The sequence below is a fragment of the Penicillium samsonianum genome (assembly GCF_028829775.1).
Source record: "Penicillium samsonianum strain IBT 33392 chromosome Unknown utg000002l_segment0_segment0, whole genome shotgun sequence".
NCBI lineage: Eukaryota > Fungi > Ascomycota > Eurotiomycetes > Eurotiales > Aspergillaceae > Penicillium > Penicillium samsonianum.
In genome coordinates, this window is record NW_026643260.1 from 64,644 (window position 1) to 83,191 (window position 18,548).

Here is an 18,548-nt window from a genome sequence, read left to right on the forward strand (position 1 = left end):
TCCATCAAAAATAAGCGAGAATCAATTCCGGTTTGTACTGTAAAAACTCCATTTTTCTTTGTCGAATTAGATCATTCCAAGCAGCTCAATGAAGGTTTTAAACTGCTCTTTCGCAAGTGCTTTGGTGAAGCCGTCAGCCGTATTTTTCTTGGTATCAACTCGGTGAATGTTGACATGGCCTTGGGCGACAGCATCCCTTATGCCAAAGCCAGAAAAGAAAACGAGGAAGATCAACAGGCTCGAGAAGTGATCATCTTCTCTGACAGCCAAGCTGCCATCCACGTAGTGCAAAACCCATAGCGACCGTCTGGCTAGTACGTGTTGGTCCTGATATACGAGCACATACAAGCCATCCGATCGGTCAACAATAATCCAACGAACATCACCATCAGGTGGATCCCCGCACACGTTGGTGTGGACGGCGATGAATTTGCCGATGGAGAAGCAAAAAGCGCAGCGCTTCTTGGTGCGGGGATGGGAGTTACGACCGGGGCGGATAATCCGATAATCCGTCTTGCCGCAGCTGCTAAGAGGGCGGTCCGCCAGCGAATCAGAGAGCGGTGGAAGAAACAGTGGGAGCGGGAGACAACTTCCGCACCCACGAAGCGCTTGGTACAGGCGCCGAACAAGAAGACGCTTCGTCTGTACGAAGGACTGTCGAAGCCACAATGTGCAATTCTGATTCAGATGCGCACAATGAGGATTGGACTCCGACACTTCCTGTTCAAAGTCAAGGCAGCAGAGACAGATAGATGCAGCTGTGACGAGGGCTCACAGACACCAAAGCATGTTCTTAAGCAGTGTCCACAACACATCATTCCGCGCACGAAATTGTGGGAGCAGTTGTGGGATATTGGGATCAACGAGATGGATTACGACAAGATCATGTCAAACCCGCAGGCCACCCGCTACGTGGTCAACTTCATGCACCGAACAGGTCCCCTCCAACAGTTCCAGTATGTGACACCCGAGGACGACGACGACGAACCGACAGGCCTTGCGGCAATGGATCTAGGTGTGGAAGACGATGGGTATTAGCCAATGACGACAGATGATGCTGTGAAACGAGAACTCAGCCAGAGTCGACAACCATGCCTAACCGGCCAGAACAACATTACTATCAATTGAAACTGAGGCAGGGGAGGGCGCAGAGGATGGAAGGGAAGAGCGAGAAGTGAGGAGTGAGAAGTGAGAAGTGAGAAGTGAGAAGTGAGAAGTGAGAAGTGAGAGATGGAAGATGGAGGGTGCACTCCATGGCAGTCGTTATATGTTTATTTCTTATGTATGGGTATGGGTTTGTGGGTTTACGGTTTACGGGTTACGGGAATGGACTGATTCCACGCTCTTTATGATCAGCATCTGTATACTGTTGGGAGTGATCCCAACTCGGCGTTTGGCTTCGAGTTCTTGCTTCAGCTGGATGACGCGCCTGCATAGTCATACGCAACTAGTTAGACTGCAACAGGTTAATTGAACTTTGATTGATTGATTGATTGATTGGCCTTGAAGCAAATCACAACCAAACACGCACTTCGAAATGTGCATAGGCAACTCGCAATCTTGCCGACTATGCTACCTACAGCGGCAGCCGGCCATTCCGCCAATGTACGGTCGTATTGTACACCCAAGGATGCAATTGATTTTAGCAACAGACTGGTTTACTTCAATGGTCTACGAATCTCAATGAAAATAAATTATGAATTCCAATGTTCCTTTCAACAGAGTATCGCACAATGCCCGTTTTTATTTCAGACGTGACTTCCAGTCAGGTTAACTTGACATTTATGAGGTCATTACATTATATGCTAAGTTGGGGGAATTCCAAATGACAAAAACACATAAGAAAGTGACATGCGCAAGGAATGCAAGTGCATGAAGTTGGCAGATCCCCCACAATTCAACTACTCTGCCATGTTCACCCAATCTCAAGCAAAGGAAAATTGTGCCACTTAAGGCTTCGAAAGCTGTTCTTGGCGGAAGAAGAGAAGGAAACCGCCACTGGAGTTCAGAAAAAAACGAGTCAGAGATGAAGAAGCCTGTCTGATATTTTTATCAACAGAGAACGCTTACCAGATCGACAACTGGAGGACAAGCGCAATCCAAAACCACGCATTCCCCAATGCACCACTGCCGGCCATGATATCCGGCGAAATAGGCCCGGGACCAATATTATTTGGAGCGAAGGATCTTGCACAGATGGTTGCAATGGAACCGATCACCTGTGAAACAAGCAGTGTGAAACAAATATGCATCCGAGTCAAGGTCTGCAGGAGAATCATCCCAAAGCCAACACCCTGCAGCGCGTCCATGACCCCGAGCCATAACCATAGACTTCGGGAAACCAGAGCACCGGATGTGTAACTGCCTGCCCATGGAAGGAAAAGGCCGGTCCTGGATGTTCCCCACCATATCTGGGCCCATCGGGGTGCCCCCAGACCACAAGCGACGATAGGAAGGATCCAGTTGTGTGATTTAGACATCCGGCCTAAGAAGAAGAGGATTGCTACCCAGGCGAAACCAAAGAAGGCGACACAAAGACAAAGGATTTGCCATGGTTTGGTGTGGTTGGAGGTCCAAAGGACTGTGTCGAGGCTTAGCGAATAACTTCGTTGTTGAAGTGGTGTATGTGCCACGGGTTTAAGAGCTTACAATTCCAGTTCCGGCCGGAGGGAGCACTCAAAAAGAAGTTCTGCATGATGACCACAACCAAATTCCAACGAACGATCTTCCGCCGGAAGCCGGATTTGTAGAATGAAGGGATCGTACCCGGTGTCCCGCGGTAGTAGTTCGGCAAGCCGAAATAAATTAGTAGACCGACAGTCCACAGGAAGACCGTAATGGGCATGCATATGGCACTGGGATCAATGTTAGTGATGTCGACTCATATGAAAGAGAACTGTAGGCGAAGATTACGTACGTTATTCTCCAGGTGTTGATGATGCTCCCCTGCAAATTGGCAACGCCCGTGTTGGTTGCCCTCGTCAAAGTTGACCCCCAGTACCAAAGTGCGATGACATATACCTGCTGTGTGCCCTGTATCATACAAGCGCGGAACAACCATTGCTTGACGGGCGCATCGCTCTCATCGCCGAAATTGAGCGAAAAGAAAATATAACCACTCGACGAAGCAGCCGCATAGATACCGCTTCCAACATTCTGGATCCACCCACGGTTGTATGAGTTCGGCTCAAAATGAGCAACTGAAATAACGAGGAAGGCGAGCCCATACAGAAACCACGGAGCGCTGAGGACCAACACGGACTTGAAGAACCGAAATAAGAACCACCAGAGGATGGATGCGATCAGGTACACCGTTGCAATACCATATAGCTTCTCCGCAGTCTGGCCGACTTCACCAGTGAGCAGAGTAATTTGGTATGAATTGGCCGCTATGATTTGACCCAGTCCGAGGAAAATGGAGTAGACGGGCCAGTCTCCAAGGCGCAGCTGCATCCATTTTTTGAGTCCAGTCGGTGGAACATAATCAGCTCCCAGTTGAAACTCGTCACCTCCCGCGTATCTGTCGGACATACCGCTCTCATTATATGTACTGTTATCATTGGTGCTAGACCCCGGAGGAGAGGTACTGGACTTTCCAAACTGCATCGAAGGAGCCGGCGGTTGTTTGCGCCCTAAACGAGCATCTCGAAATCGATCGAACCATTTCTTCTCACTATTCTCGAGATATCGTTCGATACAGAGTTGAGAGTCGGAGTTCGAGGCGTTGAGGCCTTGCAGTTTGTTTTCAAATGCCTTGTAATACTCGCCATTGCCATCTGTGAAAAAGGGATCAACTTTCTGTAACTTGTAGTCGTTCGTACAACTAAGAATGGAATCAAAAGACAAAACATATGCGCGGCTAAGACGGTTTCCTGCCTCTGTCCAAGGTTGTGATGGTGGAATGAGAGTGTCTTCCATTCTTATTGTGCGAGGTAGTATGGAGCTGGATGGTGTACTAATTGGTCGACCAATAACAGAGCATTGAGTGAAGTGCCGGGCCGAAAGAACCTCCCTAGTGAAAGGAATGATGGCAGACTGGGGCCTAAGTGAAGAGGACCGGCGCCCTGTCTTCGCCAAGTCCGGGGCCATTTGATACTCGTCCTCGACATCGCAAGTGGTCATCATCTCGTGGTTACTATCATCCTCAACATCTGGAGGTCCGGCACCTGTATGATCATCCACAGTAAAAACACTGCCTTTTCCAAGGTCGCGTCGTGTATGGCCCTCCATTGGGGTAGGAACCGGCGGAACGAGGAAAGAAAGCTGTCCACAAAGTTCACGCTGGGGACTCCTGTCCCGGCCGGGACTTGGATCTCGGCTATGAATCACGGAGCTGCGCTGCGTTGTTGCAACTAATTCAGGGTGACTGGATACCTGCAGTGATTGCGTCAGGCTGCCACTTAATTCACTGCATCTCATCGACATCATATCCTTGGTGGTCATCATTCCGTGAATGGCATTATTTACTGAGCCCGAGGCTGAAGATTTTGTTAGGGCCGTAGCACGCTGTTTTTTGTGAATCCAAATAGCGGTTGATTGCAGGATATCCAAATCTTCGATCCATTGGGCGACTGGGAAGCGCTGTTTGGCAGACCTTGCACGCATCATTGCTCTCACTTCGGGTCTAGAGTTTAAAGCACTGTCAATGGCCAATTTGAACTGCTTTAGAAGGTGCGAAGTTATGGTGGACTCGATAGTATACCACCAACCGGGCATTTGACCAAGCCCTCCCACTCGAGCGCCGATACCAAGAGCACCCTTTTGACCGAACTCGACAGCCACAAGACCGAATGGCTCATCACGAGATGGAATTAACGCAAATTCCGTGCCTGAGAAGACGAAGGCAGGCAATACCGTGAATTGAGGCCTTGAAAAGACCCGTCCAGGGTAGAGCTTCATCATTCGGTCCAGCTTAAGAGCTGCAAACTTTCCGTATAGATCGATAACGGGACCAACACAAATAAGCTGAACATTCGGACGAGCTTCGAGGACGCCAAGCATCACGTCAGCGATGAGGTCAATTCCCTTCTGTGCAGACCATCTTCCAACGAAGACTAGCAGATCAGCGTCCGGAATCTGATCAAGACCGGCCCATTCCTGTGCCTGGCGTTTCAATTCTTCTCTGCGAAGCTCGTATTCACTGTCGACACGTATCTCATTTTCCTTAGGCAATTCATTATTCCACTCGCCCGTATCTGACGGATCAGGATTCGGCAGGTTTCCTACATTCCTTAAACCCCAGAATATAGGATACTGTGCATATAAACGTTTGCTATATTTTTCCGATACCGCAACCACACCAAAGCCCTGCTGATGAAGACGTATGTAGCTTACACCGGTATGTAACAGGTTGAAAATCTCGCCGAACTGGACGTAACGGGTGACAAGTTCGATATCGAGGTTGAATATTAAGGACACCATGGCCTTTTCCTCCCGCGTCCGTATTGGCCATAAACCTTGGAACTCAGCATTGTGGAGTGAAAGACAAAGAGGAATTGTCTCTGGTAGATGGTAAAGGGGAGCAATCGAGCCGTGGAAGTCGTTAATATGATATAAGTCAATAGGGAATCGCTTGATAGCTTGTGCGATGCACTGGTTCCAGGCAGAGTAGTAGACAGCGCTTTCTAGGTCATCCATTCGCGCTGGATAAGGCTCAGTCAAAGACCGTTGACGGAAGAGCGGGGCGTCTAGGAGGATGTAGGTGATGTTTCTCAGAGTATGGTATTGGATCTTGACCTCATACGAGTTCCCCAAAATACTGACGAACATTGACTCGGCAGGCTTGTCCACAGGGTATTCCACTCCGCCAACGCACGGAACGACCCAAATAAGATCTTGGTGTTCGAGTTGCTTGTTCATCAGCTGGGCCATGACACCTAGACCACCAATCTTAATTTTGATCCTCCAGTCATCAATTTCATATTCCATGGTGGCGATAAGGACTTTCCGCCGGTGTGATGTGCGGTTGCGAAAGGCGGATGTGCTCTGGAGAAACCTTGACTTGTTGGCTAGGCGTACGTGTGGGTCCTTCAATCCCCCAACCTCAAGATTATCCACCTTAAGCCTTTTCAGGGTAGCGAGTGAGATAAGCGTTTTCTTCTCAGTTATGCCCTCCCGATTGACTTTGACCTTGTAGAAGGATGTCATAAAGATGTAGACGCACGTAGTGGCGGTGGAAACGGGGACAATCCACAACAGAAAGAAGAGAGTCATTTGGACATATCTTGAGCCCGCCGGTACAAGCTTGAATTTGCGAGTCGCGTCATCCAGTTCGATCCTCCACGCCAAGTGAGGATTGGGCGGGTGTTGGGTAATATTGATCGATGCCACACTCAGTGAGGATGGCGGTAGACGGTCCAACACAGAGTCTCCATCAAAGTCTCCGAAAATATAGCTTTGATCAGGATGACCATCCGGATTGATACCCCAGACATTAAGCTGACCTTGGGTAGGCCATTCTGCCATGAAATTGAACTTCCAGATGGAATCACTGTCCTGTTTCACAACATTCGCTAGGCCGGCATCGTAGCCGTACTCGTTGAAAGGTCCATTGAAGAAGAGATGGGGGAAGCGCCGAGGGATCGCAGGATTCCAGCTGGGGCAATCGCCTTCTTGTAAGTAATCACTGCTGCCCGTGAAGCGGCTCCAGTACTCAACCCGAACATGCTTTCCTTTCCATTCTTGCTCTTTTGTCCCTGACCAGTGCTGCTCCTTGATGGTATGGTTTCCGCCCTGGTATGGGAGCCAGTGAGAGTAAGTACTGCCCCAGTTTGTCGAGAAGCGGTACATGTCCGCGCCGGCTGCACGCTGTTGAATATAGAGAGTACCGTTATCATATTTATGAAGCAGACTGCTAGAGTAGTTGGCAGAAGCGAGGATCATCGGGTTATAGTGCTGCCCAACACGAATCAAAAAATGATCGATCGCACCGGTGTTTCTCCCGTCGTTGCTTGTTGCGTTGTTGATTGTCAGCCGATGCACCCCATTGTAGACACTAGCCAAACTGGCCATCCAGACCCAGGTACTAGGGATCTGTCCTGTGTAGGACATGTCCTCGATATCAATAAACCTACAAATAACTGTTTCCTTATCAAGCGAGGGAATTTCTCCAGATTCCGTTGTAGAATCGAGTGATATTGATTCCGTAACCGAAGTGCAGTTCATTTCCGTGGAGAAATATAAGGCGATGTCTAGGTTCTCGCTCTCTCCAGGCGCAACCTTGGATAGCACTGGGAAGTCATGCCCCGGCGTAAATTTAGGTATCATAGGTCGAGGAAGCAAAAACCTGTGCTTGGGAACATAGGCTCGGAATTCATAGGCTTGAAGAGTTAAACTATCGAGACAGCCATTCCATTTGAAGGAACCGTTGAGATGCAGCTTTGTCGGGCCATCTTTGAGGGAGAGCTCATCATAGGGATAGAACAGATTTTTAACCGTGGTATGGGTATCGAATGGGGCAATGAGGGCCAAGTTGCGGTCAGAACAGTCAAAGTGGTAGGTGACAGTGTGATTATCATTCTGATAGATGAACCATACGCTTTGATTTCCCGCGTGTCCAAGATTCTGCATCTGAAAGTGGGGACTACGCAAGATAGACCACATGCCTGTTTCGGTGGACACACCGTTGGAACCCGGATAGTAAACATTGCGGGTTTGGTTGGATAACCGTTGTAACCACCATCCATCATTCAGAGCTGGAAAGTCCTGACGCATCTGGTACATGTGTTTGATGGTGTTTCGTATTGGATGAGAAGGATCCCGGTGGTCATAGGTGGTAGCTTCATCATAACAGCCGAATCGCCCCGACTGAATGGGCCAATGAAAGTATTGAGTTGAGTTCAGTTGGTAGCAGCCATGAGACTTCCAAGCAGTGGCGGGGGACATTGCTTGGCGACCATATATATAGGGTATTGATGCTACCACCCCCCTTGGATAATACCACCCCCCTTTGGATCATACCACCCCCCTGCCTGAAAATTCAGTACCGCCTTCCCGATCGGGTGCGACACTGAATTGAAGCCTGCTTCTGCTTACCGCTCTCCACACCGCCTTCGTGTCAAACTACCCATATAATACTAGCAAGACGGCAGATACCTACAATTTATATGTAAACCCCATACAAAATTAAGTCACTTTTGTCACATAACACTCCGTACATACATGTAGATAGGATCAAACAAATTGATACTCCAATTCTGGTTTACATACATTAACCTGCCTTCTTCCAACCCATTTTCTTCATCAATACCTTCATCATTTCTATCGATTTTATCGCCAAAACCGTCAATATGGCCTCCCTAGGCCTTGATTATCTGGATTCGGATCTAGATTCCGACCCTAAGGTTGTTCCCGAGTCTCCACCTACCGAGCCAATCACCGTACCACCCACCATACCAAGCACCATACCAAGCACTATGCTAAGCACCGAGCCAAGCACCGAGCTAAGCACCGAGACCTTCACATTCCCACTTCCCCCGTTAGACTAGCATTTTAGCACCCTAGAGGAAGGAATCGTAGCAATCAATTCCTTCGCTAGGCCATATAGATATGCCGTTTCAGCCCTCCGATTAAAAACCATAAAGAAAGGGGTAAAGAAGACGGTTCGACTATACTATGACCGCGGTCGTATATACCGAAACCGGGGTCCCGATAGTGTAGAGCGTAAGCACTAATCAACTACACTTACAATCGACTATCCCTTCGCTATTTCCCTTCGGCTTTAGGATATAAATATAAAGTGGGTCCTAACTATAGAGAATCCTACGTATAATCATAAACCATCGCTACTATCAACCCACCCCGCTCACCGGAAATAGGAGGTTCTTATAAAGGCTAAGGATCTCGAGAAGATGCTTAAATAAGGGCTGCCTACCTATAAGATTATCACTAGAATACGCGAGGATCCTAATTCTTATATGACTTCCCGTGATATATATAATTATTAGAAGAAGGTTTAGAGCCGATTCCTTTAGGGTCGTACCCCTCTTTAAGCATTAATAATAGAGCTTCTAGAGGATGGTAATTAGATCTTTTAATATAAGATCGACGATAAGAGCCACGTTACCACTTTATTTTATATATATAAAATAAGTATCGCTATATTAAAATCAAACCCCTGGGTAATTTCTATAGATTATACGTATAAAACAAATCGATATAGCTTGCTATTACTAGATATCGTTAGTTTTTCTACTACTAGTTTAACCTACTATCTCGGCTTTACTTTTATAAAGGATAAGAAGGAGGATAGCTATTAAGTTATCCTATAGTGCCTTACTAAGGCCTATATATCCCTTAGACTTAACCCCCCCCGTATAATCCTAACCGATAAGGAGCAAGCCCTAATGAACGCAATTAAGGATGTTTTCCTAGAGACGAAGAATATGATCTACTTATAGCATATTAATATAAATATTATAAAGAAGGCACGCCCACTACTTTCTAATTAACTTAAATAAGCTATCTAAGAAGCTAGAAGCCAGTCTAATTCAACCTAAGCCGATTTAACCTAAGCCGATTCAACCTAAGCCTCCACTCGCCACCGCCGTCGTATAAAAGACTAGGAAGCTAAAGAACTCTAATAGAAGGTTGACGAAGGCTAGAAGGAGATACTAAAGCGATAGAACCGAGTCGTCTTTACCCTAACAATTAATGACTTTAATATACAATAGGTAGTATTTAAAGAGAGATATGCCGATCCAATTTTTAGTCCTCTTCTCGACTATATATAGGCTGAATAGATTGATAATTACCCTAAGAAGTTTCTTTATTTCTATATAAAGCAATACCTTCATCTTAATGAAATCGCTACTTCTCATATAGAGGGAGGACACTAGCTCCTAAAGTAGGATCTTCTAGTGTCCACAAATGACTTACTAGTAGTTCTCTAGACCTTTAAGCGCGTTATCGAACTACAATTTAGTCGAATTATAAACAAGATCGAGGACGAGAAGATCAAAATACTTATATATTATCAACCGCTCTATTCACGACTAGTTAAGAGAATCTCATTAAAAGCGATATAGTATATAAATAACATTTATAAACGATACCTACTAGAGGGACCGGACAAAGAACCAATTCCTAGATCATATAACTATAATTCGAAGGCCACGTCTAGATTCCTATATATATATATCATCTAGCAATATAACGAAGAGAAGAAGAGCCTAGAACCTGATTTATACCACTAACACTAGCATTTATATAGTGTTTCTACACCGCTAATTAATCCTCTCCTTCTTATTTAAGATCCTGTCTAAGTTCGACGACGGGGACGTCCACGGGGAGCGAGAAACTTAATCACCACCACCTAGTAAAGCACCTAGGATATCCTCCCTTCGCCAGATCCCCTCACCTAGGATCGATCCACCCGGCGAGAACCATCAGCATTCGAACATATACTTTCGCAAGAAGGTGGGCGTGGACGTGGACGTGGACGTGGTCGAGGATGGGGACGGGGACGGGGACGGGGAACCGGTATGTTACGGGCACTCCCGTCACCAATCAGTGGAGATCCACAAGCCACACCGATGGGCCACCGAGAGCCAACCAACCAACAAGTCACGTGATATACCACGGAAATACATGGTCTTTCCGTTGTACCCCCATGATACAGAATAACACACGGTGTCAGCGAACCCAAGAAAAGCCATGTCGCAAGGAACCACGGATCCTACGACATGAGCTACCGCACGACAGCAACCATCATAGGATCCCTAGGGACCCAGCGAGCGGGACACGTAACCAAGACATATCGCAGGACAAGACTTATCCCAGGATGAGACTAGTCGCAGGATAGCCGCAGAACATGCTTGACTAAGCATAACCCCGGTATTCCATAGGAAAAGGTTGATCGCAGGATACGCCTGACTAAGCGTGACTCCAGGACCTACTCCATGGGAGTATACCTGGGAGTATACAGTGACTCCAGTATCTACCCCTAGGGGGTAGATCAGGGAGTAGGCACGAAGGATATATAAGGACACTCATTCATATACTTAGTATAGTTCTTCGTCTTCAATCCTACATTGTTACTTGTGTATACCTTTGGAACTTCAGTGACTCTTTACTTGATTATAACTTGACAACACCTACGAGTAGACCAATACCTCGGTATAGATCTCCTCGGCGCTCTACCTGGCATCGTTCCTCGATACCTCAATAGGACCCATCCTGCAGTAAGGCCTGTTAGGCAACAGTACGGTTGAGAGAACGGATCGTTGACGTTGGAAACCTGAGAAGCATAAGGCAAAGTATAACCGAACCCTTCTAACCTAACTGTGACCAGTTAGCAGTGCGTAACACGGTAGTGGTGAGACTAGCAGTGGTAATCGTGGACGTGGAAAACGCGCGCGGGGAGATACCTAAGAAGCAGGATAATCAATATGTAGAGTATTAAGGCAGGAATCAGGCAGAATGTACGATTTTTTCTCATTAAAATGCAGTGTTTTTAACTATGTAAACCAGAATTATAAGGTGGTGGCAGAATACATGGCAGAAAACTCTATAGTGGCAGAAAAGTATGGCAGAATTCAGTGTCGCACCCGATCGGGAAGGCGGTACTGAATTTTCAGGCAGGGGGGGGTGGTATGATCCAAAGGGGGGTGGTATTATCCAAGGGGGGGTGGTAGCATCAATACCCTATATATAGTTGGAAGCTGTCATATCTAGGATATAGAATGATTGTTCCTCACCCCAGAGCAGAAGAGGTATTCCGGGCATATGCAATGTCGTGATAAAGAGAGCCAAAAGCTGTCTCTCAACCCCAAGCTCGACTGTTGGCCAGCGAAAGACATCCTGATTTGCCGCTCCATACATGTGACGGGGATCAAATTGGCCAGTATTTGCGTTGATCATATCGTTGGTAAGCACCATCTCATGCCACGCCTCTGTCCAATCAACTGGGACATCGTAGTCAGCCGCGAGGTTGCCATCCATTCCTAAGAATCTAGTGAGGGAACGGTAGATTGAATAATGGAAAGCGGCACGGTCAATGGCTTGATGATTCTGACCACGAAGGAAATAGTCCGGGTCGGATTCATTTGTCAACCCAAATCCTTTGTCGAGTGTATCCGGGAGCATGTCGGGCTGTCGTCCACGGCCAAGGAAGACCGAGCCTAGAGCATTGCCGCCTCCAATTTCTCCTGGAAGGAAGAAGTTTTCTTTCCCCAATTGACGAGTGCAGTCTCTGTAGGCCCCCGATATATCACCTAATGCATCCACGGTAGCTTGGGTTGCTTTGTCATAGCGAAAGCCATCGATATCAAGCGAAGCAATGATCATGCACGAGTGTCGGACAAGTCTCTCTCTGACACTAGGTACCCATTCACGCAAACGATCCTGCACAGATGCAAATTTCGCAAGCTCGCGTTGCCAGTCAGGATAAACACCAAATGCTTCGATATCGCCATACTGGTCAAAATCACTATCGTAACACCCCTGCAATTCCTGCCGAACGTGCTGATCAACCGGAAACCCGGTTTCATTCCAGAAACGAGGATAATCACAGCTTTTGTTGTAGGTGTTGCCGAAATGGAAATCTACATAGTGGCGGTCCGACTTCCACTGGGCTTTGTACCCCTTAGGCGAAAATGGCGTGGTGTTATTGAGATATCCATCAAACCCGATTAGATCTCCCATCCTAATATTTGTTGAGTGATTAAAACAAAAGAACCTTCGAAGGCACTTACGTCCCAATTGTGTTGTCAAAAATGACATACATCCCACGATCATGAATCTCCGTGATGGCATGCCTCCAAGCCTGGATGATACCAAAATGCTGGTCGAGCAAGGTGGTATCCAGTGCCGAGTAGCCGTCTGAGCCCCATGGTTAGTTCATTAGAATTAATCCAGCGAGATAGATGCCCTAAAAAAGAAAAATTGATGTAAGACAACCATCATGTCATGAACTAGCTTTCAGTCTTACCTTGATGCCCATTCCTTGCAGGTAATCCAGAGTATCGACCAGGCCAGCCACATCACCGCCATGACGCATTTGGTTTGAACTCAGGTCGTGCTCAAAAAGTGTTCCATTGATATTGTCGTTTTTTGGGTCGCCATTCACGAATCGATCAAGAAATAGGGTATACACCGGAAAACGCCAGTTTTCTGGGGACGGAAAATAGGTATGGTTAGGCCATTCTCCCCAGTATTCAGCTGGGTTAGTCGTGCCCTCATTCTCGTTAATGTTGTAGGAGGTGAGGGATTCGTCGTAGGGCCAACATGTTCCTATCGGCGCGAGGTGGACAAGCAGAATGGTCGTGTATTTCCAATTCATGGTAACCGATCACCAGCGACGATAACCTGTTGAGGTTAAATCCAGGGTATGTCTTCAAGTTGCGGAGTGGCTAGTAGAAGTATGTGGTATTGGACAAAATTTTGAATAATCAAGAAAACGAAAAAAAAAGAAACCAGCTGAGTCTAGGTCTCACAGCATACCGATAAGGCAAGGGACAAACACACTAAAGTTTAGCGTTTTTTTAAACCAAAGCCACGTCTCTGCCATAAAGCAAGGACCCAAAGCAATTGGCGTTCCTGGGGTTTCTGAGAAACGAGCTTCAGTGCCTGACAAGTTGGGCTTCTATATAAATGAGACGCTTTAACTCTATCTTGACGCCACATCTAAAATCTGGTGTATATTAGACAGCATACTACGTGCAGAAGAGGCATAGACAGCCTCGAATTTGGACCTGCAGATAAATATTAGCAACTTTACCAAACTCACCGTTGCTGGGGTGGTCTGTCTCGTTATATCAATAAACTATCAGCTAGAAGGGGCTAGAAAAAGTGAGATAGTAGAGCACGAGGAACAGATAACTGAAAATTGCCTGGGGTAAATAATTATCTGCATCTACTATCTTGAATGATAACTACCTAGTGCAGATAGTACCTATCCATGTTTGGCTCTACCTGCAGCAATAACCACTAGCCAACCGTATTTTGCAGATGCATAATTATAAAAATCCTAAGGTGCCAATCGATACATCATAAATACACTCCTGCTCCATGTGAGGTTGATCAAGGACTCAGGCCTACTCTCCCTCAAACAATGAGGGAAGTACTCAGCTACGTACCCAACGAGCCCGCAAACGTATAAGAAGTGACAAGGATTTATATGATTATTATTAGAGAATGAATTCATTGCTTTAATTCAAACTCAAATTCTTTAAATAAACTACATATGTAAAGGAAATACAGAAAAATATAGAAGGGGTGTTGCATAGGGTATGAGAGTCATATGGTTCCCAAATATTGCCCCACTGTATAAACCAAGGCACCATGACGAGCAGCAACAAATTAGGCTAGGTAGCTATCGTTGGTGGGACAAGGAATGGATCTGCCGCTTTCCTTGCATGGATATCCCCTGATCTAGGCGTATTCCTTGCTTACAAATCTTAACTCCCTTATAGCAACATTCTTCTGTATATGATATTGGGATGATAGTTATGTAGTGGCAAGCTGAGAAGAAAAAGCGGATCCTTGTAGTCGAAGAAGAGAAATGGCACTTGCCAAAGCCAGAAAAGAAAACGAGGGAAACCAACAGGCTCGAGAAGTGATCATTTTCTCTGACAGCCAAGCTGCTAAGAGGGCGGTACGCCAGCGAATCAGAGAGCGGTGGGAGAAGCAGTGGGAGTGGGAAGCAACTTCCGAACCCACGAAGGGCTTGGTGCAGACGCCGAATAAGAAGACGCTTCGTTTATACGAAACACTGTCGAAGCCACAATGTGCAATTCTAATCCAGATGCGCACAATGGGTGTCGGGCTTTGACACTTCTTGTTGAAAATCAAGGCAGCCGAAACAGATAGATGCAGCTGTGACGAGGGTTTACAGACACCAAAGCATATTATTATGCAGTGCCCACAACATATCATTCCGCGCACGAAACTGTGGGAGCAGCTATGGGCAGTTGGTATCAAGGAAATGGATTACGACAAGATCATGTCAAACCCGCAGACCACCCGCTACGTGGTCAACTTCATACACCGAACAGGTCTCCTCCAACAGTTCCAACATATGCCGCTCGAGGGGGATAACAACGACGACGACGAACCAACAGGCCTTGCGGCCATGGACCTAGGTGTGGAAGACGAGAAGTGATGCTGTGGGACGAGAAACTCAGCCACAGTCGACAAACATGCCAATCAACTGGCCAGAGAAACCAAACCATCCATTAAAACCGAGGCAGGGGGAGGTTACAGAGATGAAGATTGAGAGGCGAGTGAGAAGTGAGAAGTGAGAAGTGAGAAGTGACAGATAGAAGATGGAGGGTGCACTCTATGGTAGTCATTATATGTGTATTTCTTATGTATGGATTTGAGGGATTACGGGATTGTTGGGATGAATCTACAGGATCTACAGGAATAGGCTGATTCCACGCTCTTTACGATCAGCATCTATCTGTATACTCTCTGGGAGAAATCCCAGCTCGGCGTTTGGCTTCGAGTTCTTGCTTCGGCTGGATGAAGCGCCTGCATAGTCATACGCAACAAGTTAGACTGCAACAGGTTAATTGAACTTTGATTGATTGATTGATTTCTGCTGTGATTAGCCAAATATATTGTCAACATTCAATATATCACTTGCGGCCATATCGAAATCTCCTAACATGGAGAAGAATTCTGAGTCCGGTGTGGGGAGCTCCTCAAACAAGTTCCCTTCACCGGACGCCTCTCCATGATAGACGCTGTCGTCAGTGCCTTCCTTGCGATTGTTCAACGGCGCTGACCGCTGGAAGTGTGACATCTGACTCGCTTCAGTAATCTTCTCCATTACCTCCAAGGTACCCAAGATGTTCAGATCTGGGTCTTTGACGGTGTGCTGCACGTCACTAAGAATATCAATAGCAGCTTGGAAGCGCTTGCTATACAACGATCCGTACTCCTCAGGACAGTGTGAGACGGCAAACAGCATAATTGATAGAGAGCTCAGGAGTAGTTTGATGGCCGTGGGTAGCACCAGTGGGCTGATCTCGCCAGTATTGACCATTTCCAAGTGCAAATCAACCGATTGTGCAGCTACAGCCACGAGTGTTCTAGTCGACTTTGGATCAGAGATTAAATCTCTTATTGAGCCTGATGTGCCAATGTGCGTGAGAATCTTGATGTGGTGCACGCGAAGGCGGCAAAACTGCTTCAGTCCAGCCTGTAGCCATGATGGTGGGACTACCGTTGGCTCCAGGGACTTAAAGTCCTCCGTCGGCATCTTGTCAATAAGCTTTTGTAGTTGAAAGTTGAGGAACTCAACCTGTTCCTCGTTGTTTTTGGATAAAGATGCCGGAGCATTGACGAGAGTCCATATTTCAGAGAGATTTCTATCCAAGGAGATCATGGTTGATATATATGACTCTGGTGGTTCCTAGACCCAGAGATGTTAGCCGCAAGAACTTAGCCGCATCCACCCGAATGTGCTGATAGAGAGCCATACTATTATGAGTGCAGACACATCGATGTGTCTGTCGTGGAGTGTCCAAGGTAGCCCCGAATAGAAACTGCATTGCTTGTCCAGACGATAAACACAGGCGAACAGACGCTTCCAGTCTGTAATCCGCTGGGGGAGCACTTTGAGATCTTGAAAGAACCTCTCCCGATGGAGACCGAGCTCGAGACACAATTTGGCAGCCACTCCGGCCATTCGCCATGCTTTGACTGGTATTTGCTTCAGATATAAATAAATTGACTGTGTAGGAACCAGGGATCCCCTTTCGTCAGTAGAGAACGCGGCCTGGAGACGGAAGAAATAACTCACCAGCAAGGTTGCCAGGATGATATCCTCAACCTGGGGCTTCACTTGATCGAAACAAGAATCCACGCTCCACGCCAACTGGGCTTCAAGGTCAGAGGCTAATGAGTTTTGGGTGTCACCTCTAAGCAGCAAGGCTATTGCCACAACCGCTTTCGTGATCTCCACATCGATAATATCCACGTGTGAGGCATCCTTCAAAAGCAAAAAGACACCGTTGACAGCTTCATACCCCAGTTCTAAGCTGATGCAAGGATATAGAGGGTGGACCTCGTCCTTGAATATTGTAAAAAGTTGAGTGACTTTCTCGTGACCGAGTTCCAGAATGGGCCGTGCGGCTTGTAGTAAGTTAATCAAAGTGTTAGGGGAGTTTAATTCGTCTCTAGCAACCGAAAAGGGGTCATCTTGGGAGTCTCGAGGAGATGGCAGGCCCCTTGCTCTTATAGCATCCCGCGTGAGGCTCAAGTTGTATCGGAAGTCCGTGGGTGTGAGTGGTTTAATCGGCTGGGGTACGTCGTCGCTCGCGTGTCTCCGTTGTAGACAGAACCCGCTCGGATAAGGGGGGCCAAAGCGGGCCATCGATTGTTGAATTCGGTCGCAGATCCGGTTCATTCGCAAGGCCGTGACCTCAAGGTCTTGATTGGGCGGCTGTGGGTCGAAAGCCCTGTTTGGTGATTAATTCGAAGCATCTACGACTAGGATGGCGATCCCTCATAACCAGGGCGCATACTCATTATCAGGCTGAAACGGTTCGTTGTAGGTGCATTCGCTATGGAGCTCCTCACACCGGTTGCACGGTTGGTTACCGCTGCATTTGACCTTTCGTACCTTGCATAGGGAGCTATTCAGCGTAAGCAGCCTAGAATTTTAGTAATGCATAAGAAGGACAAAACCTACCAGGCTATTTTTGCATACTTCTCCCTTTTCCGAGGCCGGGGCTCCCGAAAAGCACCTGGCGACCTTTTACCCCGAGATGGAGCTGATTGATCTAAAGATGCAGCAACTTTCATATTGCGATCAAATTGAAGGATAGAATAAAATCTCAAGCTATGGTGAGGGGATGAGCCGCTTCGTGTGCTTTTGAGGGCCGGATATTCACTCCCTGCACTCCGTACGAAGTATAGCTAATCCAGACTGGTCATCTGTATAATCTACCAAAATAAGTATTTAGACAGATTTGTTCTATGAGAGCTGTGTGGCGGGGGTTGCAGCATATAGCAACAAGCAAGACCTTACCCCGCACGGGAGGCAAAAGAACCGAAGTCAACATTGCCGAGCTGCGGTGCCATAACGCCAATTTCGGCAAATTCTGTCGATGGTGATCCCGACTGGCATTCTGGCATTTAAGGGAGTGAAAAGTCGAAGGTCGGATTGTGGAGAAAATTGAGTCTTTTACGCCGCTTTTAAAGCGCGTATATATAGTGGACCAGAATCCAAAATGTACCGCCGACTTGGATTTCCTAGCAACCTAAACAATTCAGTCTCTTCTCTGGAACAGTGCAATGGAAACCTTCACTTTTTAAATAAAATTATTATGGCAAGAGCTAAAGGGAAAAGGAATGAGACGAAGATAGCGGCAGCGAACCTTGGAAAGCAGCGCAAGGAAACAGAAGGAAACAAGAGGGGATACGTACCTCATGACATTGTATGATTACCTACGTAACCTTGGAGCTGATGAACAACTTGATAATAAGGCGAGGAAGATTATATTCTTTTGTTGTAACCCAACAATATCAAAGGCATATTTAAATTCATGGCCTCTGGATGTAGACATTACCTAGCAACTTTATATATTAGTCATGACCAT

At 46.9% G+C, this 18,548-nt stretch overlaps 2 protein-coding genes across 2 annotated transcripts; both read right to left on the reverse strand.

The window, feature by feature from the left end:
- Window positions 1-1,949: 1,949 nt before the first annotated feature.
- N7471_001888 (uncharacterized protein) lies at window positions 1,950-13,279 on the reverse strand (the record flags this gene model as incomplete). Its single annotated transcript, XM_057274608.1, has 7 exons — window positions 1,950-1,998; window positions 2,071-2,581; window positions 2,650-2,855; window positions 2,918-7,886; window positions 11,697-12,643; window positions 12,693-12,819; window positions 12,913-13,279. 7 exons carry the CDS (start codon window positions 13,277-13,279, stop codon window positions 1,950-1,952), a joined length of 7,176 nt encoding a protein of 2,391 aa, XP_057139246.1.
- Window positions 13,280-15,547: 2,268 nt separating this feature from the next.
- Window positions 15,548-17,751, reverse strand: N7471_001889 (Zn(II)2Cys6 transcription factor; the record flags this gene model as incomplete). Its single annotated transcript, XM_057274609.1, has 4 exons — window positions 15,548-16,357; window positions 16,427-17,405; window positions 17,472-17,600; window positions 17,657-17,751. The coding sequence occupies 4 exons, from the start codon at window positions 17,749-17,751 to the stop codon at window positions 15,548-15,550; spliced, it is 2,013 nt and encodes a 670-aa protein (XP_057139247.1).
- Window positions 17,752-18,548: the final 797 nt, after the last annotated feature.